Below are 23,054 nucleotides of genomic sequence, written 5' to 3' on the forward strand. Positions count from 1 at the left end.
TTAGTGGCTTGTGGGATTTGGTCCACAGGCCTCGAGTTTGACACCTGTGAATTAGGAGGGAAGTTCATTATGTCATCACTAAGCTGAAAACCAAACTTCAATGACAGACTTTGTTCTTAGTAAAGATCTATTAAATTATTATTATTAAAATATTAGCAATATGTCAACTTTTAAATGTCAGTCCACATCGACTGTATGTTTGTTTCTAACCCTAAATCGGTGGTGTCCAATGACAGAAGCATTTGACATGAGATTGTTCACACAGTCGCTATCTTCATGGATGTGGTGTTTCATTCCCACAAGGTGCATGAGCCACAGTGAACAGCAAACACATTTACAGCTCTGGAGATCGTCTTTGCTGGAACCGAATGAAAAGGTTTCCGAGAACGGCTTCAGTGATCCCAGCATCACCCCAGATGATCCAAAATCAGAGCCTTTGCCTGACACACCTTCACTAATACAAAAGGGCAACAAGCCAAAGGAAAGCTTCGCACTCCATCGGCCACAGAGTCTTGTGATACTCACAGGTAACACATACGTAATTTCCACTGTCTAGACCTGCTTCATTATTCAAGTCTTCTTGCAGAACCAGAGCAAGATAAACATTTACCAATCTCCACTGTGAAGACTCAGGAGATTCTTCAGGGTAACATAGTGCAGGACAGTGCAGAGGGCCGTGGCACTGTTGGGTAAGTAGCAATGTTTTCACCCTCTTGAACAGAATGAACACCTCGCCTAACTCTAAGCTGTCAATGTTTATTAACTCATTACCCTACAAAGCAATAACCACCAACGTCCATCCCCACCCCGTTTCATACACCCTAAACAATTTGTGACGCGTACAAACGTCTGCTGCTTTACATTCCCATGAGTGATTCATCTTCAAGCTGCTTGGGAACTGCTTTGCCTTTTAATGGCTTTTGTTTGATGTTCAGAGTCTCGCTTGCTGTGTTGTTTTAAAGGTGTGGCACCTGATGTTGTTAGACCAGACATGGGTGGAAAGTGGACGTTTTTTTTTTTTCTTTGGAAACGCCTCGGGCGCCAAATGCCACATGCACACGTGTACAACAACTGACGGGATCGTGTACTTCTTTAAATAACTTCAGTTTAAGTTGTTTAAACACTGCCTTAAGCGGCGCTTTGCTTGACTGAGATGTCATTTTCAGATACTGTCATAAGCTTCATTACGTTCCACAAGCTCACATCAGATAAGATGGGAATTGTTCTTCCCATTAATTACTTTTGCTTAGTCATCTTTGGGAGGGTGTGGTACATACTTTGTTCCCCCTCTTACCTACTTACCCTACCCCTATAGTATCAAATATATATCTTTGTAATTTATTTAGTTTAGTAATGATATAGCAATACAAGTTCAAAAAAGAAGACTAAATGAATGAATAGTTGACAATACAATACAATACAAGTTCAAAAAAGAAGACTAAATGAATGAATAGTTGACAACTAACCAAATTTACATGGCAAATTAAATATAATATGGTGTTTCCCTGCATATACTCGATTCACAAATTCTTCTATTTACAGATTTTTAAAGCTATCCTCTGTTTTTCACAAAAAAGTAAGAAAAGGGAAAACAAAAGTGTTGGTGACGTGGCCTCTTTGGGTCATTTTGTTGTCAGGCCAAAGCAAGACATTTAAAGATTTGTCGCCATCTAGTGGCTATTTGGTGAGCTAGTTGAGCACTTTATTTGCACAAAGGTAGTCCTTTGCCACGATCTTGTGTCAATTTCCACCTTTGAGGAAAGAGTGGGCGGGAACTACAAGCTATTTTCAGATGAGCTCAATCTCTGTCCTCCAAGAATACACTTTATTCACAAATTAATGTTTACATTCATATCAACAATACCTGTGTAGATAATCACAAAGTCAAAGTCAAAGTCTGCTTTATTGTCAATTTCTTCACATGCCAAGACACACAAAGAGATCAAAATTACGTTCCCACTATCCCACGGTGACAAGACATAGTTCACAATGTACATACAAGTAAACAACTCAAGAAAAATAAAACAAGAAGGCACAATCAATGAATAAATATGAGTGATGAATAAATAATAAATAAACAAATAACACAATAAATAGGTACAGGACGCTACGCAGAAGGGGGAAGAGAGTTCAGGATCCTAACAGCCTGGAGAATAAAGCTGTTGGTGAGTCTGGCGGTGCGGGAGCGCAGGCTCCTGTACCTCTTCCCAGAGGGTAGAAGATCAAACAAAGAGTGAGCGGGGTGACTCACATCACTCACAATCGTGGTCGCCTTGCGGGCGAGATGGGAGGCGTAAATGCCGTTCAGGGAGGGGAGTGAAGCACCAATAATCTTACCAGCTGTGTTCACTACACGCTGCAGGGCCTTCATGTTGTATTCAGTGCAGCTACCACATCATGTATATGTATAATGTAACAATAACAATAGGAAGTCATCAAATGTTATGCATAATATAGTCATCATTATGCAATAATCACTATTTATCCAGGACCGAAAAGATTGACGAGGTCATCAAGCAATGGGAGAGCTCGTTCTTCAAGGATAACCCAAAACTACGTAAGAAGTCTGTGTCCCTGCGCTTCGACCTGCACATGGCTGCAGCAGACGAGGGCTGTGCCCAGGTTAAAGAAGACACTCTCCCGGATGTTGAAGTGCGACTCATCATGAAAAGATCTCGCAGCAGTGCAACTATCACACCATAAATTATGGCATCAGCCACTGAGTGAATGCATACTGGAGTTTCTGCCTTAAACAGCTGATATTGATATATGCATTTTGGTTTGATACTGAAGTTGGATGATAAAATTCACTTGTACGGGAAATGATGGTTACATGTGTTTTGCACCTTGAATTTTTTTTGTCAATTCATGGTATATCTCAGAAAAAAATTACCAATTCATCAGCACTTATTTTAAATATGAAATGTTTTTTTTTTTTTAATTTCCCCATTTTGTCTAATTGACATAGGTACTCCCAAAAACAGGTCCTCTCTGCCTTCTCTCCATTTGTTCATTTAGTGAGGAAGAAAGTATGTGTTGGAAAGTATGTGTTGGAAGTTGTGTTGGAAGTTGTGTTGGAAAGTATGTGTTGGAAATTGAGTTTGTGTTCAATGACTGTGATTGAGGAACTTTTAAAATGTCAGTTTTAATTTCATTGTCTCATTTGTGCGTAATACCTCTGACATTGTCTGGTTTAAAGATTATGTTGACTACCTGCTTTTTACAAATAGCAGTCAGTAGAGCCTACTGATTTGATTGCCTTCTGATATTGTGGTGAATTTAGTTAAGGGAAACTCATGACGTTGTTCAATTGTGTCATAAAACTAAACCTTAAAATACTTAAAATCTCACTGCTGCAATATTGTTTATCTTATACAAAGCATAAACACAGCCTCATGCCCCTGTATGTAGTAATTTATTTTGTGTTTTAACCAGACAGTAGCAGCATTTGTACATAGTTAATAGTGAGCTATACAATAGTCTATGTAATGTGAAAAAATATATTTTGGCCCAACTATTGAAATGAAACAAATGCTTACACCTTTTATTGCATTTATTTGTATTTGCTTGTGGTCACATAAAAATGCTTCACTGTAAATAGCGGTCACTTTTCATTTCCATTCAGTTATGTTTCCTATTTCAAGCATTTTAATTTGTTGTCGAAGCAATTCTACTTGACTTAACTTTGCCTAAAGATGTGGATATTTTTCATCAGAAGTAGGCCTAAATGGAATCTTTTGTTTTCAGCTTACAAATAAAGTGAATATGCTGATAGTTATGCTTAACCACTAAGTGCTTTGCCACAGTATGTTTACAGTGACTTCCTCTGAAAATGATACATTCACATAATTGGTGCACATTGATTGAGACAAGCCTGACATGTTAATTTATCATGACAAAAAGTACACAGACAGTAATAAACAGAATACACTGTTTACAATGTAGTGCAATAAGTAGTATGATCTAGTGCATCTCTGTTTTTGGTTCGGGATAACATTAGCAATTAATTCAGATTTTATTCTTCCAAACATTCTGATCTTTTATCACAATATTTTACAATCAATAAGACAAAGCATGCCAACACTGAATTGTATATGTCGCATATCGCATAAAACATCATGCTGTACAAGAAAGGTGCTCGTTTCATGCCACAGATTATTTGTAGCCTATACACTATCGAGATTGTGCAGTTGCCTTAATAAAAGCTGACTAAAGCATCATTTTGTTTGTAACATACAAACGTTCCTGTCTTCTGTAAATTGTCTTTAATGCACTGTATCTTCATACACAAATTAGTCCAAATGTGCCTATTATACAGGTGATGATGATACATTTGTATTCATCTATGTTGCCCATTTTTTAGGGATTTTTCCTTCTTTTATGTACAGTATGTTCTTTTTAAATGAGCAATAGATGTATTTCTTGAAATGAAATATTTTAAGAGCAAAACTACAGCAAGACTGCCTCAAAATGGTTTGCGCTTCCCATTCTCTCCCTGACTGGGACCTGAGTGCCCTATTAGTGCGGCGGGTGTGGGGCTTGTATCTTGCCTTTGACACTCCATTACCTAGCCAGATAGTTTGACCTCATTGGCATATTTTGTACAATCTATTATCCATTTAACCATTATCGGGGTTGCTAAAGTGCCAGAGCCTGTTTCATTATCTGTCGCACGGCTTCCATTACAGTTGCGAAGCAAAATCTTACATGAACAAATAAAATGACTGAAATCAACAGTAAAGATTTGTTCCCAATTTACCAACACAGATTTGATAGGGACCAAGGCCCAAGACACTGGAGTGAAGTGCTAGACAATCCCAGAACCTGTTGATGTCATAACACGTCTGATTATTTTAGCGTGTGTGTACAAGCTTTGTACCATCCACCCAAGGCCTCACTAGCAATAACAAAACACAAAAGGTGTTTTGATTGCTCCAGCTGTATTATGACAGCTGAAGTAGGTTATCCAGGTCTGCCATGACAATGAGCCAGAAGCTCTTCTGCATATTACAAGCCAGTAGCCATCCAAAAAATGATTTTAAAGCTGTTACTTGAAGGTAATACTATGTGATGGTGCTTTAACTCCAAGCATTAGTACAGTGGTTCTTAACCTTGTTGGACGTGCCGAACCCCACCAGTTTCATATGCGCATTCACGGAATTACTGATTTGTTGTTGTTTTTTTAAATTCAAGACATAGAAGTATTTTACTGGTGCATGAACCTTACCTTGTTCAACGAACGAAACCAACACAATGCATGAACTCACAATAAATGATATACTGGCAAATCAGAATTTACACGATAAATCAGGTTTGTTCGGACTTCCTCAGTGGAGTCTCTGTCTAACCCCTGAGACCGACTCACCGAACCCCTCGGGTTCGATCGAACCCAGGTTAAGAACCACTGCATTAGTAGTAACCTGAAAATATATATAATATGGAAACAGTCTGTGCAAAATAATGTTTGCTGTTTTTTCAGTATGGCGCACCTATTATTTGGCTATGATAGCCTGAATAACATTGACAGCTGCACTGCAGGGCTGTAGAGGGTCATATTCAGCAAAGACGTGGCAGACGTTCTCCATGCCAGCTTCCACACCTTTTGCCACAAAGCCAAACATCCTGCAAACAAAGGCAATAACTATCATTTCACTTTATGTAAAATAAGATACAGCATCAAAGACATTGAATAATTACATTAAAATTGCAGGGTAATTGAGACATTATTCTGTCACTTTACACACAAAACAACTATCGTACCTTGCACCAAAATTTGAACCTTTTCTCCACCTGTAACAGTACAAAAAAAAAAGATTAAATATTAAGGGTTTTTCAAAAGTATACCAAGTAACTATTTCATGCATTTTTCTCTCAAATACAGGCGGCACATTTGCCTTACAGTTCAAAGTTTCAAAGTGTCCTATGTGTGTGTCCTAAGGTCAGCTGGGAAAGGTTCCAGCCCACCCAAATGAGGACAAGCAATATAGAAAATAAAAAATGATGCCGCAAATACTAAAATCGTCATTTAACGAGGTTTATTTTACATGACTGAAATAGACATATGCTGTGACAACAGGAAAAGTAAGTAGAAAAGACAATGGTAATGAAAAGGACTGATCAGCGTCAATCTAAAAGCTAAAATGACCCAAAGCACATATACTGAGTTCTGCATGAATACAGAATTTATTTAGATATCCAACAAATGTGAAGGCTGAGAGAAGGCCAGTTCAACTAATGCTATTATCCTACATGAAGTATAAGTATTAGTATTGCTATAGGCTCCAGCACACCCGCATCCATCATAAAGGTAAGCGGTTTGGGAGATGAATGAAGAAATGAATTAGTTATTATGCAGCACCAAATGAACAAAATCACTTAAAATGTTGTGCATTATTCAGGACATGCAAACTGTTACTCGTTTCATTGACACTTTGTCAAGCATTGGTACTTTTTGTGAAAGAAGTCATTAATATGATGTAATGTTAGGTATTAAAAAGTTTTGTCTGCATGTCATTTTTTGCTCAATGACAGTTGAGTCACACCAGTTTCTGTGGAATCAAGGTCTAGGATTTAGCATCACATGATTTTTATAACCACTATGAAAACCATGCCACCTGCTTGTCTAGTATTTACTGCAATTATTATATTGACCGTTTACCTTCGATCTTCTGGATCATTTCCACCATAGCTAAGCAGGTGAGCGGGGTAATGACGTCTGAAAAACTGCCTGTAAGAAAAAACATTCACACAGAATTTTACATGCATGTCACATCAAACGTGACTGGATATGTTATCTTACTTCCTGTTGATGTCTGTCAGTGTGATGCCCTTCAAAGACACTTTCAGGTTGACTATGACAGGTTCAAAGGAGCCTGATGGCAGTTGGAGTGTTGTGGAGACCGCCTTCTCGACTGCGCAAGGTCCTGTCAACATCTCAGTGGGGATAGCATTCAGGTAGATGAAATTGGAGGCTGCAAAACAACACATTATTCTAGACCCCACAAAACAATGACACCAAGTGAAATAGACTGTGACAAGAGAGGTTGCAATCACTAATTCCACTAGTGTGACCTTGAGTCTTGAAGTGTGTGCGTGTGTGTGCATGTGTGTGTGCGTACGTGCGCTTCTAAGGAGAAGCAAACCAATGATTTTAAGTGGTCTGAAATTAATATACGTAATTAAATTGGCTTTATTACTTAACACAAATAATCCTTTTAGTTTAAACTGTAAGTGACTTCTGGTAAAAGATAATTTTGATTGACTTATTTAAGTTGTCTCAATTTTTGTTCAATTATCTCAGTATTCACATTTTCGGAATAAAGGAGGAAGTAAGAGTACAGTAGCTGGAGAAAATTTAATTGTGAGGACAGCCAAAGATTTTATGACATTTATGAAGATTTTAACCCAGTGATCTCTGAGATATGAGGGAGATGTCCAAAATAGTCCTCCATGACCACACCATCAATCCATAAAGCTAAATCAAAAGCATGTCTGCATTTTTATCAGTTTACAGATTAACACTTTTTTCACTGTTTTTACAGTGTATTAACAAGTAGGTGTTACGGTTGGCAATCCACTAAGGACTTTCCATCTAACTTTTTTTAAGTTCCCTGTAAGCCATTGGGCTTCAATGTTTCTAAGAACAAAAGCGAATGTCTCATCCAAGTGTATTCAGATCATTGCTCTTTAGTTCAATCTTATACATATTAGAATTGAGGTACAGTGGCTGCCTCGTTGGCATGTTTATCTCAGTATTTCCAAGTTTTGGTTTCAAAGCCGAGATTTTCCGGTTAAACTTAAAAGGATGATTTGCAATAAGTAATGAAGAATTGTCAATAATTTTAGTTTAAGATCACTTTTAAGATCACAGTTTAAGGTTCCACTAAAATAATTAGTTACATCAGAAAAAGCTAAAACATGAGCTGTGACAGATTGCGCATAACTAAAAAGCAGTAACATTTCACAGACTTACCCGTTCCTTTCTTTTCCTCTGAGGGTGATTTGTCTGTTCTATCTTCTTCCCCACCTTGCCCTATTGACAGACAAGCAAAATTAAGAATACATGGGGAGAAAAAACACGTTTCTATTGCTTGGATGGATGGATGGATGGATGGATGGATGGATGGATGGATGGATGGATGGATGGATGGATGGATGGATGGATGGATGGATGGATGGATGGATGGATGGATGGATGGATGGATGGATGGATGGATGGATGGATGGATGGATGGATGGATGGATGGATGGATGGATGGATGGATGGATGGATGGATGGATGGATGGATGGATGGATGGATGGATGGATGGATGGATGTGACGGACTGATGGATACAAAGCAAAATGCTCACTGGAGCTGCAGTGGTACCAATGCTAACCAGCATCTACTCAAATGTTTGACATAGGGACAGGCAGTGGGAAGTGGAATTTGTGCTTGGTGCATATGCACACGAATGGCACATGAAGTGTAATTTAGTGGCTTCGTGATCGTCATATCATAACACAAATTATGGTTTTACTCACTTGTCTTAATGTGGCCTTGCGACAGTTTGAGAACGAGTAGTCAGTTGCCTTAAATCACTATGCTAACTCTGCCTTCTGCGCACACACACGCACGCATACACGCACACACTCACATGCACACACGCGCACACACGCACACACACGCACACACACACACATACACTTCTTACCTTGGGAGTGAAGCAGCAATTTGCAGGGTAAAGCAAAAGTGGAAATAGTATGCTGGTACACCAAAGCAGAAAGACTTCCTGTAACGACAAGATTAAATTTCCAAAACAGCAACATTACCAACCACACAAAATAAAAAGAAAAGAATCAAACGGCTCTGTGTTGCAAAACTACGTATTTAAAAGAGTCTACCTACTGTATGTAGTTGTGACCCAGCATTAAGTGTGGATCCAGCGGATTGAGTTGTATATAATTTAATTATTTTTAAAGTTGATTTTGGAGTTTGCGTCCTCCCTGTGTGCCCGCAGGGGTTTCACTCAGGCTTCCACCCACATTCCAAAACATGCTTTGGGGGTTTATCGAATACTTGAAATTACCCACGGATGTGAATGTGGGTGTGAAGGAAAACATCAATGTGCCATGTGAAACAATGCAATTTCATTGATTTGGTTTTGTTATTTACTACATATTTGTCTTTGTGTATGCCAGGGACAGATAGGCAGAACATTTGAATTTCTTACCACTAGATGGCAGAAGGTACCATTAACCTGCCCACGCATCCAGTATTTCCAGTCATACATGACAAACAATGTGTCTCTCTTCAATTTAAAAAACAATACACTATGTGTATTGTGTGTAACTAACCAGTCAGATTTTGTACTAATTAACTAAATTTGAGACAAGATGATTAATTTAGGACATACGGTATCCTTTTTGTTAAATGTGTATTTTGTGGAGAGCCTTGAGGTCATTAGACCGCCTTGTTTTCTTCATGTTCTTTTTCTTTTTAATGCCATAGGAGAGATAAGAAATTTGGATCCAGAAACTAAAAACCCTGCCACCGTTTGGCTTTATCCACAGGTGCATCAACTCAACTGGCAGGTAAACAAGCTTGTTTATTTGCATTCATTTGAGTGGAAGCACCACACCTAAAGCCAAACTCTGGCAGGGTTCTTCACTTTCTGGACCTGAATTTCTAATACCTGCTAGTGCTGTTTGCCAGTACTATGTTATTGTATCAGAACTGAAGAAAGTTGTTTTGAGAATGAGTTGAAATTGTCTGTTTTTATGTGACATGTAAGTGACTGGCAACCAATCATGTGTGTACCGTGTCTCTAGCCTAAAGGTAGCTGGGATAGGCTCCAGTTCACCCGTGTACACAATGAGGATGTTGTCATATAAGACACAAAGGCTGTTATGATTAGTTGCGACACAACCAAGAAAGAACTGTAGGCAAAAGTTGTTGACCTACTCTGCTGGGAAAAGAGAGAGAGAGAGAGAGAGAGAGAGAGAGAGAGAGAGAGAGAGAGAGAGAGAGAGAGAGAGAGAGAGAGAGAGAGAGAGAGAGAGAGAGAGAGAGAGAGAGAGAGAGTTTTTCAAGCAAATGGTGTTGTCGACCTTACCAAAGTACGGTTCCTGAGAAGAGCCTTTGAGGCGAACACCCTTTGCTGTTGATTCAATAAGGAAGTGTTTGATAAACTGAGAGCTGCTCTCTCCTGTTCGAGACACACACAAAAAAATAGGAACAGAAACAATGAAGACTGGTCTCGTCATTTCAGTTGACCCAATACAACTAGTAAAAATGAGCCCGAAGCTTTGCTTTAAGATTCGTGGATTTGATATTATTTCATTCATCCATTCATCTATTCATTCATTCATTCACCTGTTCATTCATTCATTTATTATTTCATTCATTCATTTATTCATTCATTGTGTAATTATTTGTAGCAATTATCTTGTCTTTTTTAACATGTTTTTTTTTTTTATATATAGTTACCCATCAATAGGGTTAGGTAAGTGACCCATTAGGTTCTTTTAATAATGGACATGAATATGTATTGCTGGGCAAAACGCAGCTTTAACATTTGAGAACATGATACAAACACAGTCAGAAGGCCGCAAATCAAACTCACCCATATCTGCAGTTGCTGAAGAACCAGTAACTGTATGGTCAACCTTCATGGCAAGACCAAAACTTCCTCTGTATGTAGTACTGTCTCTCACCACAAATGTTCCTGGTTCTTTGTCCTTCACAAAGGTCTCAGCTGAGGTGAATCAAACATGTTATGTTGTTATTGCATGATGCACTGCATTGTAAAATAGTTATCTTAAGGTATGTTATCTTTTGTAAAAACAAAAAATACTCTGCATAACTCACAATCCTGTGATTTTGTTTTCTGAGATGTGCCTCATCCCTGGTTCATGACTCACCTTCTGCTCTGCTTATATGCGGACGGAACCAAAACTTTGAAGAGTCCATAACAAATTTCATTGATGACTGATTCCCACCTAAATGGCCTTCGGAACAGGAAATAAGCAACGGATTGATTCAATGGAGTCAAGTGTTAAAAATACTTTAGACACAACAGCAATGCCTGGAACTCACCGTGATGAACAAATGGCTTCTGTGCTTCTTCGTCATCCGTTGTAGGAGATTTCTTGTTGTCCTGGTGTGGTATGCCATTGATGAGCAACAGTGGAATATCAGTAAAAGAACCAGAGAGCGACTGCTCAGGACTACTCATTGAACAGTTGCTTGGCATCTCCTGTCCTCGCTTATCTGACCCATCTTGGGTCATAGATTGCCCTGTCCTGTACCCATCACTGAGTGAGACGAATGACCCGATACCTTCTGCATCTTCACTGGCCAAAGACAGGGTGCTGTGAGGATGAGAGAATGTTTAAAAAGTAGGTACATGTCATGATGGTACAAGTACAGTTTGGAACTGTCAAAATATTAGGAACAGGTTTCAGTGTCCATACAGGTAGTCCTCAACTTACACCGCTCGACATTCGAATTACAAACATTTGTCGATACAAGCAAAGCGCTGGTGGAGTGAAAAGACTGTCACGAGGGTATTACCCCCCACCCCCACCTACCCACCTCCAAATATGCTTTTTCCACATTTTCCTCCCTTTTGCTATAGGGAACACATATTTTGATTATTATGTTTCTAATTGTTTCTAAAAATGTTTTTAGTTTTGAGGACCCCCTGAGATTGGTATACTGTGTTAAAATTATCATTTAAATTTATTTTTTTATACATATATTTCATTTTTATAAAATTTAATTTTAAAACAAAATTTGATGTCTCAACTTACAAACAATATGAGTTAAAAACAGCCTCTCGGAACCTATACTGTTTGTAAGTTGAGGACGAACTCAATGCAGGGCCGTTCTACACAGCACATATCATACAAGTGAGAATTTGTATCGTTCTACAGTAAAGGCAGATTTATGCAAGTGGTTGTTCATTTTTTTTAATTGTATTGATTGTTCAATAATCAAGTGAACAAGTTGTACCTTCCCAGGATGTAGCTGGTATCTGAACATGTTGATGTCGAGAGTAGTGAGGCTGCACTGTTCCTATTTGAATAGGACAAGCGAAGGGACCCTTGAGAAGATGATATGTCATTCCTCATTGGGGGATTTCTTTTGGGTGCACCCCCACATGGCAATAGAGGCCGGGAAAAGGAGGGGGAGTCAGCAAAGACCAGCGTGCCCGAGGGACTGAAGCTGACACTGACAGGTCTGGGGATGGGGATACTGGGAGACACTGTGGGTGAGGAGCAGTATCCTTCTGAGGGAAAAATGAAAACATTGGCAGTTAAAGGGTTCGTGCAGGAAAAACTGAATGTGAAACATTTGTTGTCAAGCTTATGCATAATGGGTTTTGTTTTATATTGACTTAAGGGGCTTGGCTAGTGTACACACACAAATTCTCATGCCGGTACCTGCCTGCACAGTACAGGGCAATCCAACCTGGCACTTCTAATTTGTCTAGCTCTGCTGTTGTGTCACAATATCGGAGAGAAGTTCTAACTTGTTTTAGTTCAGTTCAGGTTATGTCTACCACACTGCGTTGAACTATGGATTCAGATCGTTCACGCCAAAAATAAAAAGCCAAACTCGTGCAGCCATAGCAAACGACTCATATACATGAAGGAGTCAAACACACAATGATGGTTGCTGGGTGACAGTACGTACACAGGAAATCCTGTGTTTAGTACATGAAGGTTTACGCCTTCACCATCTCTGGTAATTGTTCAGGTTATTTTTTTGTAAGTGTTTGCTTCCAGGCCACAGAAATGAACTTGCAACCTATAGTACATATGTAGCTACAAACCAAAGGCAACATGGGCAAAGGCAGAAAGTAAGAAGAACTCTACACCACTACTGGGCTTTGATGGGACTTTTCTTTGTATGACTAGAGTGAGAGGTTGAGGGTGTGTCTCATAATAGTCTGGGCAGCAGTCCCAGAACACCTGAACTGGTGCAATTACCCTGTGAGGGAAAAAAACTCCTAAAGGCTGAGTGCGTTTTCCCAAAAACAAATCAAACATTAAAAATTTGGTTAGCAGGATCTTTTGACTGCTGTGTTTGACTGAACCTGCAGTTTGTTGATCTCAGTGTTATATTATTACTACCATTTACTGCACATGTGACATTTAACTATGACATGTGTTGTATTACTTATTGCTTTATTGCACAGTTGTAAACTTCGATCAAGATTTAATTGCATGCCGTCATACCTTACCTGCAGCTGGAGTGATACACGGATGGTTTTTGTTGGCCTGAATTGGTTCAAAGGTTGGATCCAGTTCAAGCATTAGCTGGTTGAGATTATCAAGAGAAATGTCCAGATCCATGTTGCCAAGGTGACTGCTGGGCTTGCTTGGCCGTGAACACGGAGTCACCGTCTCCTGTTCTGGGTCCAGACGTATAGTTTGACCCACTCTCAAAACGTGATTGGGTATGATATGGGACATGCCTTCAGCGTTCGGCATCATGTTAGGAGGAGGGCTCACAATCTTTTAGCACAACTAAAGATTTGGACACAATAAAGAGAGATCAGTTACACTGGCCAAGTATTATACCTTTTGAAAAGTCACACATTTCACACACACTATTATTCAAAGCAGACTGTCTATAATGTAATAAACAAAACATCCAAACACATCACTTATGTTAGTATTAGTAATTTTGTGTTTATTTTCAGAAACAAATATGAATTCTAAGGTTCTTGCAATGTGATGATTACCTGTTTTTGTCATACATATGTAATTGTCTTTTGAATGATAATGAAATATATTTTCCCATTGATTAAATGTTATATGTGTCGTATTTACTATATACGTATCATGACTTCATCATATCACATCACAATCAAAGAAAGTACAGTTTTTTGTTTTTTAGTAAATCAGTAACACTTTTTCCAGCTCTAATGTGCACATCGTCACTTGTCAACTTCAGGGGTTTATTTTTATTGACAGACGTACCTGCACTCAGTGTAAAAACTGCCGCATCTGACAATTTGCTGGCAAAAAGTGTTTAGACCTTAGAGCAACTAAAAGTAGGTCTAAGTTGTGACGCATTTGGTGTAAATTGGTTTTAGTGGATTTGATCCAAGCCCAGGCAGACAACATTTGCGCTCCACTGATATACTGGGGGGGTTAGTATATAAACCCACAATTAAGGTGGAAGGCGGTGTCAAAGTGCTCACTTTACAATGACAATTTTACATCATCTACTACAAGTGGATATCTTGCAATTCCTTATAAATGTACTTTGCTCACGCGGATCTCTTAAGTCCATTATGCTTCCGCCATGTAGACCACGTACCTCTCCTGCACTAAATTTAAAGGGAATGAGAGGAGCCGCTTCGATTGGCCGTGAATCAAGTCATGTGTTCACCCTCGAAATGGCGCAAACCCATTTCTGACCGTGCCCATCTATGAAAATATCTACAGAGAGACAACTCCACCCATGTGCAAAGTTAGACTGCACTTTACGCTTGGTTTTAACTGATTACGTGTTTTGCAGGGGTTCTTCTCACAAATGTGGGAAAATATATATGTATCCATCCATTGATTGTCTGAAACACTTATCCTCACTGGGGTATGTATTTAAAAAAATAATACCAATAGAGCCCTCAGGTGCATCTGCGACAGAGGCCATCCCTGCATTATGCTGTTATCATTCATAATTAAAGCTGGGGCTATGAGAAAGAGTTTTGATATTAACAATTTCAGCTTCAATTAACTTCTTTTTATATTTGACAGTTGGGAAAGTTGAAAAACAGTCAGAGGTTGACCAAAGTTCCACCTCAGAGGTTCTGCTGCACCCTACTGTGCTATTCAACATGTGTTGCCACATAAGCAAAGACCAGACACTCGGTGAATATTGACTAAGTATGAGCAAGTAGTGTCCTTCTGTGAGTTCAGCATGAATAACTCCAAAATGAAAGGTGTGTATTCTATGGAATCATCAGTCCAACTCATAGTATGTCTCACTGGCCCTTTCAAGATAAGGAGTGGTGCTCAGTGAGTCACTGGGCATATACTGCTGGTTGTCATGACTGCACAAATGCATTCCACAAAACATTTACTTGGAAATTTAAAAAGTATGTCTCCACCTCATCTTTCAAAAAGAACATTCTTAGATTTTGCGAGGATACCTATAAACAGCTCAAACTTCACTTTTTAATCCTAGGAAATTGTAACAAGTTGCTTTTAAAAGTTAACATTTATAATAATCAAACAGTGATTGTTTTGTTTTTCTTACGATCTTTACAGATCAATCTAAGTGCTCAACACAAAAGGTAAGTATATCTGTACTCAAAATGATCGTTATGTAATACCTACTGTAGTCTCTGTGTTCATTTATAAATCTTAAAGTTGCCTTACCTTATTTTTCTCTTGTGATGATCCTAGAACAGGAAATGTGCAAAGCTGATATATCCAGGTCTTTTTTACTTGGACTCTATATGTACTTTATGCTTTCATTGTAAAATGCCAACCCTTTTCCCAGTAAACCTATCATCAACTCTAGATTACCAACCCCTGCAGCTATAAAGTTATGATGTCATGTTAGGGGTGTAGATGTCTACACTTGCTTGAATGACACCAGTGGAGTACACAGTAGTTCAAAATGGGAGAGTTACTGCTACTTTACTGCCTTGCTTGAAATTTTAGTTAACATGTTTGTTTTTCATTTAGAGCACAGGTGTCAAACTCAAGGCCCGGGGGTCAGATACGGCCCGCCACATCATTTTATGTGGCCCGCAAAGACAAATTGTGCATCATAATTCGTGTGTCATTACTAGAATTGCAAATTGTCTTCACTTTTAATAATATATTTTTTCAAATATTTGACCCGTTTTTACTCGTATGATTTGAAAACAAGTTATTTGTCCGTTTGTTTTGTAGCTTTTACTGGATATAATATGAGGTATAATGGCCCTCCGAAAGAAGCTATGACTACAATGCGGCCCGCGAAAAAAATGAGTTTGACACCCCTGAATTAGAGTATTTATTATTTATATTATTATTTATGAATTATCAATGACAAATTAAAGTTCAGAACCTTGATTGCAGGGGATTGCGACTCTCACACTCGGAATTGAGCAGGGTGACCAAATGCAGCTCGGACCAGGGTTTATTGAGGGAAAAGGGAGTTGGAAGGGAAGATGAGGGGGAACAGACAACGGACAAACTGACAAAACAACAACGTGACTGACCGACAGACTGGCTAACAGAAACAGAACTGACAGACAAAGACGTGAAACAGGAGACAAGAAACAAGAATGATCCGACAGGGGAGTGAGGGGCAGACAGGACTGAAATGCAAGACAGGTAACGAGAGGCAGGTGAGGGTGATCACACTGCTCATGGGCAGACACAGAAGGGGAGGGGAGAGTACACAGAGACACTAACAGAAACCATGACAACATACACATAATAAAATCACCGGGGACGAGTCGTGACCGCTTGTCCCCACGGGTGCTGGAGCCTATCCCGGCAGTCATCGGGCAGTAGGAGGGGGACACCCTGAACAGGTCGCCAGCCAATCGCAGGGTACACAGACACAAACACTTGGCACAGCTTATAGAAACAGAAATCCTAAATAGATTGTTTGTCATGGAGCGCTTTTAAAAAATGGATTTGCTCAGGATACTATTTTTCAAAATAAAGTTTGCAGGTTTTATTCCAGTTCTTTGAAATCACACAAAACTCGCCTTGAGAAAGAGAGTGAATGCCCCAGTCAGGACTAATTTTATGTCATTAGTGTGTAAATAAGTTGTTACCGTTTATTGCTGTTGTGTTCTCGTATTGGACCATTTGTTTACTTTTGTGTCTTGTGTTTTTCCAGTCTCCATGGTGTTCAGTGGTAGGCGGTGTCTCCAACGCCTCACCTAGGGGGTATACTACTAAGGGAGCTCAAAATAGCCAGGCTTTTTTTTGCATGACATAGCCTGAAAACACGATCAGAGTTAAGTGGTACTGTGATGCCGGTTAGCAACTGGCTTTTTTAACCCAGGTGCTCGTCCGTTCATGTAAATGGGCGCATAGTGTCATTTCACGTACCATTCAATAGAATACGGTGCAAAAGCAAAGTTTAACATTTATTTTCAACAGCATTTTAATCATTATTTCAACATCATTTCAATTATCTGATATTGTTTAGACACAATTAGATTCCTCACCTCATTGCTATTCATTCTTCACACAGCTGCTGGAAACAGAAATGTAATTTATTCTAATTGCAGGCGAGCGACAGATCAGGATTTTACGGCACTGTGCGTTGGCATGCATGGGCAAATGTGGCCGACTTCAGGCAGACGTTGACATTGACACAAGAAAGTCCAAATCAAAAACAAATCAAAGTCCACATCAAAAACTAAATCAAAGCCCATGACGCTCCCTCTCCAAGAAAATTAATCAAAACAAAAAAGACAAGATCCACTGTAATGTCCAAAAATCAGAACACCATTTCAATCGAGATTAAGAGGACAGCTCTTTTACAGCCGATTTAATCTAAATATGAGAACACAACCTGCAAGTGACCAGTTTAGCACAAGTTACCATGGTGAACTAGCCTGGTGAGAAGAGAGCCCACCTTCGTAACACTTTAAATGCTGGCTTTAGACGCAACACAGCTCGCTATGCCTTTAATCTCACTTTGTACTGTGTATTAAGGTCAGCTGGCGTAGCAGGAAGTTGTCAGATATATTTCTCTTATTTTGTTCATCATCACACTTTCTCAGGAATTTCTCAGTTCTGGTTGGTAGTATATCTACCTCCAGTACCTCCAATGTACGTCCTACTATTTTCTTTGTTAAGTACACATCTATCCATATCTGTCAGATTTAGTTTACTTTTAATTTTGTTTGTTGGCTAGTCTTGTAAGATTTGCCGCCTCTTTTTGTTAGCAGTATTTGTGTGTTGTCTTTGCCGCAGAAACCTTTTCTCACAGTTGTGGTTGTTTTTGTTTATCAGATCGTGTTGTTTTCGTGCCTTTTTGTACTCCCTTGGCTCAATAAAGTTTGGTTTGGTTGTCGTGTCTGGCTCAGGGCCTCCATTTCAGCACATTGTGCCAATCCTAACAATTGACTTACACAACAAACACAAAGTTCATTCATTGTGGTATTGAGAAAAGCATACAATATTTAACTTAGTCATGGAACTATTTGTCCAGTTTAATGGATTGGATGACGTTCCTGAGAAATTACAGCAAATAGAGCACATTTGAAGCACATTTTGTCAGCTATATAGTAAAAGGCTACAATGTCAGTCAATGCACACATTTTAGGTTAAAAAAATACCCGTCAAAGACTAAAAATACCATGCAACAAAATTTTAGCATAGAAGTCAGTCAAATTCAGTCAGGGATAAAAGTTACATACAGTCACTTACTACGTACAACTAGACACAGGGTCATCAGGTTACAACGGGCATAAAACATTTCAACAATATTCAGTTATGCGAAGTAAATTTAAGTTGCTGTTGAAGATTTTATATTTCTTGCATTAGAAGGGTGTTTCATAACAATACAAATATTGACTGTAATTTGGATTTAACAGCATGTTGAGACTAATGCACAAATTCAATTTACATCAACACAGTGGGAACAGATCGCCTTTCTGAGGTGAGAGCCACCTGTAAAGATTTTGGCGGACTTAAATCTTCGGAGGTGTGTGGGAGGAAATTGTAGCTGCGCTGTCTTAGGGTGAGAATGTGGTGATGGTGTCGGTGTCTAAGGCTGCAGAGCTTGTCCTCTTCCTATGTGTATACTTGAAGAGCATCTCCTGGCTTATGCAACCCAATTTCTTGAGTACCCTCAGAAGGTCATGGCGAAACTTCACACCGATAAAGGCATACACAAAGGGGTTGAGGCAGCACCTGAGAAAGGCTACGCACTGAGTGACGTCAATGGCGTACAGGAGGTTGTTCTCATACGTGCATTGTGTAGTGCCTCCGTTGGCAATGACAAGTGTGTACCAAAACAAGACCACGTTGTAGGGAAGCTGACAGACCACAAAGACAACAACCACAACGAGAATCACCTTTATAGCCTTATTCCGTTCAAAGTTTTGAGTCTTACAAAGGGTCTGGATGATTTTACTGTAACAGCAGCTCATGACCAAGAGGGGGAGGGAAAATGCGACAACAATCTGGCTTGTCTGGATGCTTATTCGAAGGGGGTCAGAAGTACTGGAGAAAGGTGTACAGGTATCATTGATGACTGTGGTATATTTCATGTCTGGTATGGAGACAATCAGAGCTAGAACCCAGACAATAACAGACGACACTTTGCTGAAAAACACCGCTTGGGAGCGAAGGCGGTGAGCAGAAACAGCTTTGGCTATGGCAAAGTACCTGTCCACACTGATTAAACAGAGGAGGAACATGCTGCTATAAGAAGTCACCTTGTAAACAACATGCATGATCTTGCATATTGCTACGCCCAGCACCCAATTTGCCATGGAATTGGCTGCCCAAAAAGGAAGTGAAAATGCAAAGAAGAAATCAGCAAATGACAAGTTGAGCAGGTACACGTCTGTCATAGTCTTCAGGCGGTTAAAGTAGATGAACGTAAGGATGACCAAGAGGTTCCCTGCCAGTCCTGTGAAGCTGATGATGGAGTAGAAGGTTGGCATGAACCACTGGCGGAACTGACGGTTAGACACTTTTTCACAGAGCACAGGAATGCCACTATAATCAAAGTTATCGAAGATGAAATCCATGTCGTCAGTCACATTCTCTTCTTGTTGACATAAACAAGGCTGCAATCAAAACATATTACATGGTTAAAATAAAGTTATATAATGTTATTGAACACACATTTTCGTAATAGGGGGAATTACTGTTGTTAGTTAGCGACTAACAGTTCAGGGATGATTAATTCTTCAGCAGTGATCCTCAAAGTGTGGTGCGCGGACTACAACTGGTACGCGGGCCCTCTCTAGTGGTACCCATCTTAGCAATGAACACATGAAATCATTGGATCTCGATGACCATCATGACGTTACATGCGCCTCAAACAAAAATGTAGTGTGAAATGATTGGTGTTATTTTTTTTGTTTTGTTTGGCATGTGTCTTACCTTAAAAATAATCGAGCATATGAAGAAAAGGGGAAGAAACATCTGAACGCCTGAAAACATAAAGTGTACATTTTTACCATCAATTTCATGAATGATCAACAGGGATTCTATCATGCAACTTTCCCTACTCTGCTCAATTTACTGAAAAGATTAGAACACGACTTAAATTTCATTTATTTTATGAGAAGATTCACTTATGTTATTTAATTCAATCAGCCTTCCCTGTAGTGTAGTCACGTTTATTGGTGAGCATACTATGTTGTTCACGTCATTAAAGCTACTAACCTGTTATAATTTTTTTCAGAGCCTGCAACTTTCGTCAGGTATTTGTGTATTGTCCATTTATTATAATAATCTGAGTAACGTAATCCAAATAAAGCCCATTCTTGGTAAAAATGTGACATTGAAGACACTTTAAATTAGTCAGAAATAAGTTGCATTGTCATTTAGAAAAGCTTAAAAAATAATTTTTACCTATCCTTTTAATAGGTTCTACTTTTTAAACTGGGATTTTTGTCAGTGGAGCAATAGACAGATGCTTGTAGTACCGTTTAAAATTAAATGAAACATGATTTACCTTTTGATAACTAGTTTTAGATAAATGGATTTTGGTTTTCTATATCACAATATTCTCAGATAGTAAATAAATAAAACATTTGAAGAAAAAAAACTTTTTTTTTTTAGCTATGCCTGTCAACCTTTGGAAATCTGACATTTTTGTCTGGAAATAAATACTATATATACGATCAACAACATCCTATATATTCTTAACTTCCCTATATGATGGAAGTTCACAAAAATAACATGTACCATATAACATAGTAATATAGAATCATAAAGAATTGAGTTACTTACAGCATGACATGTTGATAGAAAGCAGGCGGTAAAGACACTAAAGAACCGCTTTTTATACATGACGTGGTTTCCGTTGGCAAAAAAAAGAACTGAACTGAAATTTTAATCACTGAAACCTTGTTTGCACCACATGTATCGTGGCATGCACATGTATCGTGGCATGCAAAAAATATAAACCACAGCCATTTACTAAAGAGGTATTATCTACATTTTATGTTAAACTGATCAACAACAGCAAGATAGAGTGAGAAGAACTGTCATCTTTTTGGGTAAAGTTATAATGAGTACAGGAACTATTAATAGGGAACCAAACAAACATGGAGCACAGGTTAAATATTGTTTTAAGTAAGTTCAAGTATGATGCAAATTAGTCACGTGTTACTGACATTGTGCATCTTAACGCAGTGGTTTATATTAAAATAAAAACTGTCTTTCTGCACAGAAAGGAAGGCAAATCTAATCTGCAAATCTACCCAATGACCTACTATCACCTGTAACTGTGGTTGTTGTTTTTTTCTTACACGTCTTCCTACACTTTACGCCGTGCTAACCACAAGGTACAACACACAAACGGTACAATACACTTTGACATTAATCCAAATCAAAAGTCTACCGCTTCACAATAAGTAGTCGAGAAAAGATCATCTGATCTCACCTTTTTAAACATGTACGCATAATATGTAGTTAGTGCAGAGTCAATTGCACAGTTGTAGATCAGCTTTTTATTGGTTGCTTAAGGTTTTACATAATTGAATCATTTAATGCATTAGGCACTAAAGTTGCAAAATTGCACCGAGCAAAATTTACAGTTTACCCGGCTGACATTATTGGCTTGAGCTCACTGCTACCTTCAACAGGATATACACAGAGTACAATATGGGTTGATAGATTCTAACATGTATCAGATCCAGACGTAGGCTGCAAAATTGCAAATGACAAACTTGTCTCTTGTGTTTCGATGTGAACTCCTTATGTTTTTAGTCTACAACAATAATTTGGCTCACTGCTCCAGCGAGTGTGGCAAGTGTATGCTTATGCACATTACACTCTACTGGTGATCCACACACAGGAACTCAGAACAAGCTGCTTTTATCTTTACCCACTTCCTCATAACAAAGTAAAGCAGGGAAAATAAAATATTGTTATTGTCTGCCCCACTAAGAATGAGCTGTACTAGTCAAAAAGAGGAGGAAGAAATTGGATTAAGAGAGGCTTTTTTTTCTTTTTCAGCTTCATAATAACACAACAAATTGGGTTTTTCTCTTGGAATCATTTTATCTTCTCATAGGGTGATAAACCATTTGAAGTGTAACTATGCCGCCATTATACAGTAAATTTTGGGACAAACAGCATAACCATGACACTCAAAATGTTAATTGAATGGCAATGACACGCTGCGTAAACCGTCACTTTGGCTACATTGTGTTTGGGCTAATGTATAATTATGCTTTCCACTTACTGGTTGTAAAACCTGGTTCCTCATTGAAGGACTCAAAAATGAATACTCTATTCCATTAGACATGAACACTATGTCAGTAAGAAGTGTTGCACTCCCACTGTTAGAGACTGCCCAAATGTTCATATTTAGGCTATATGGGAAAACACACATGTAAAGTGTGTTTGTGTGAGGTAATGTGATGATGACTCAAAAGACCCACAATTGACAGAGGTCGTAGATTATTTTGCAAAAAAATGCAGTAATGATTTAAGAGTTGTCAGTGATTTCCCAAAGGTCCCCAAATCCTGGTACATCCCAGATGAGCATGCCAAAGTCTTGCTGAAGACCACTTGAATAAATGGCAGTAGTCTTGGGAAAATAAATGCCATGCTTCATGAACCAGTTAATTTTTTTTAGCCCTCACTGCTGAGGCTTAAAACATGGCAAGTCCGTGTGCTTTCAGACTAAACAAGTAAAACAAAACAAAAATTAATGAAACAAATTTGAATCTCCATTTGCCCATCACTAAATAGCGCCTAACAAGTTTCGATGTTTAGCCAACTCGTCTTATGCCGGTGCTGTACAGTAGCTGGCTTTATCTACGTATAAATGTTCTGGTGATGAGTAATCCCACCTTTGAAACCATTTTCGCAATTAATATACAAAAAAAAAAGATAAAATAACA

General features: G+C 38.8%; 3 protein-coding genes across 8 annotated transcripts in view; 1 reads left to right on the forward strand and 2 right to left on the reverse strand.

Moving 5' to 3' along the window:
* The window catches only part of krt222 (keratin 222), a 23,072-nt gene extending 18,857 nt beyond the window's left edge, over nt 1-4,215 (forward strand). For all 3 annotated transcript variants that reach the window (XM_088374034.1, XM_088374035.1, XM_088374036.1), the window contains exons 10-12: nt 304-527; nt 587-689; nt 2,490-4,215. In XM_088374034.1, the coding sequence (XP_088230160.1) occupies nt 304-527; nt 587-689; nt 2,490-2,703 (541 nt within the window). In that variant the 3' untranslated portion in view covers nt 2,704-4,215. The remainder of the gene's footprint in view (nt 1-303; nt 528-586; nt 690-2,489) is intronic.
* LOC148398680 (tensin-4-like) lies at nt 3,536-16,833 on the reverse strand. 4 transcript variants are annotated; one of them, XM_088374032.1, is made up of 14 exons: nt 16,779-16,833; nt 16,058-16,521; nt 13,230-13,515; nt 11,996-12,272; nt 11,078-11,352; nt 10,903-10,989; nt 10,605-10,736; nt 10,095-10,187; nt 8,694-8,771; nt 7,973-8,032; nt 6,800-6,971; nt 6,659-6,727; nt 5,761-5,790; nt 3,536-5,622 (listed from the first exon to the last, which is right to left on the reverse strand). In XM_088374032.1, the coding sequence occupies exons 3-14, from the start codon at nt 13,480-13,482 to the stop codon at nt 5,493-5,495; spliced, it is 1,656 nt and encodes a 551-aa protein (XP_088230158.1). In that variant the 5' UTR covers nt 13,483-13,515; nt 16,058-16,521; nt 16,779-16,833; the 3' UTR covers nt 3,536-5,492. The 4 variants fall into 4 exon arrangements, with proteins under 4 accessions (XP_088230158.1, XP_088230156.1, XP_088230159.1 ...); XM_088374030.1 differs by having other exon boundaries at nt 16,058-16,831; XM_088374033.1 differs by lacking the exons at nt 16,058-16,521; nt 16,779-16,833 and adding an exon at nt 15,379-16,016 and having other exon boundaries at nt 11,996-12,269.
* A 1,306-nt stretch (nt 16,834-18,139) lies between these two features.
* ccr7 (chemokine (C-C motif) receptor 7) lies at nt 18,140-21,034 on the reverse strand. Its single transcript, XM_088374038.1, has 3 exons — nt 20,932-21,034; nt 20,077-20,126; nt 18,140-19,757 (listed from the first exon to the last, which is right to left on the reverse strand). Exons 1-3 carry the CDS (start codon nt 20,939-20,941, stop codon nt 18,696-18,698), a joined length of 1,122 nt encoding a protein of 373 aa, XP_088230164.1. The 5' UTR covers nt 20,942-21,034; the 3' UTR covers nt 18,140-18,695.
* Between the last annotated feature and the right edge of the window lie 2,020 nt (nt 21,035-23,054).

The sequence above is a fragment of the Syngnathus floridae genome, chromosome 4, assembly GCF_059516105.1.
Source record: "Syngnathus floridae isolate MCC-2025c chromosome 4, RoL_Sflo_1.0, whole genome shotgun sequence".
NCBI classification, from domain to species: Eukaryota; Metazoa; Chordata; class Actinopteri; order Syngnathiformes; family Syngnathidae; genus Syngnathus; species Syngnathus floridae.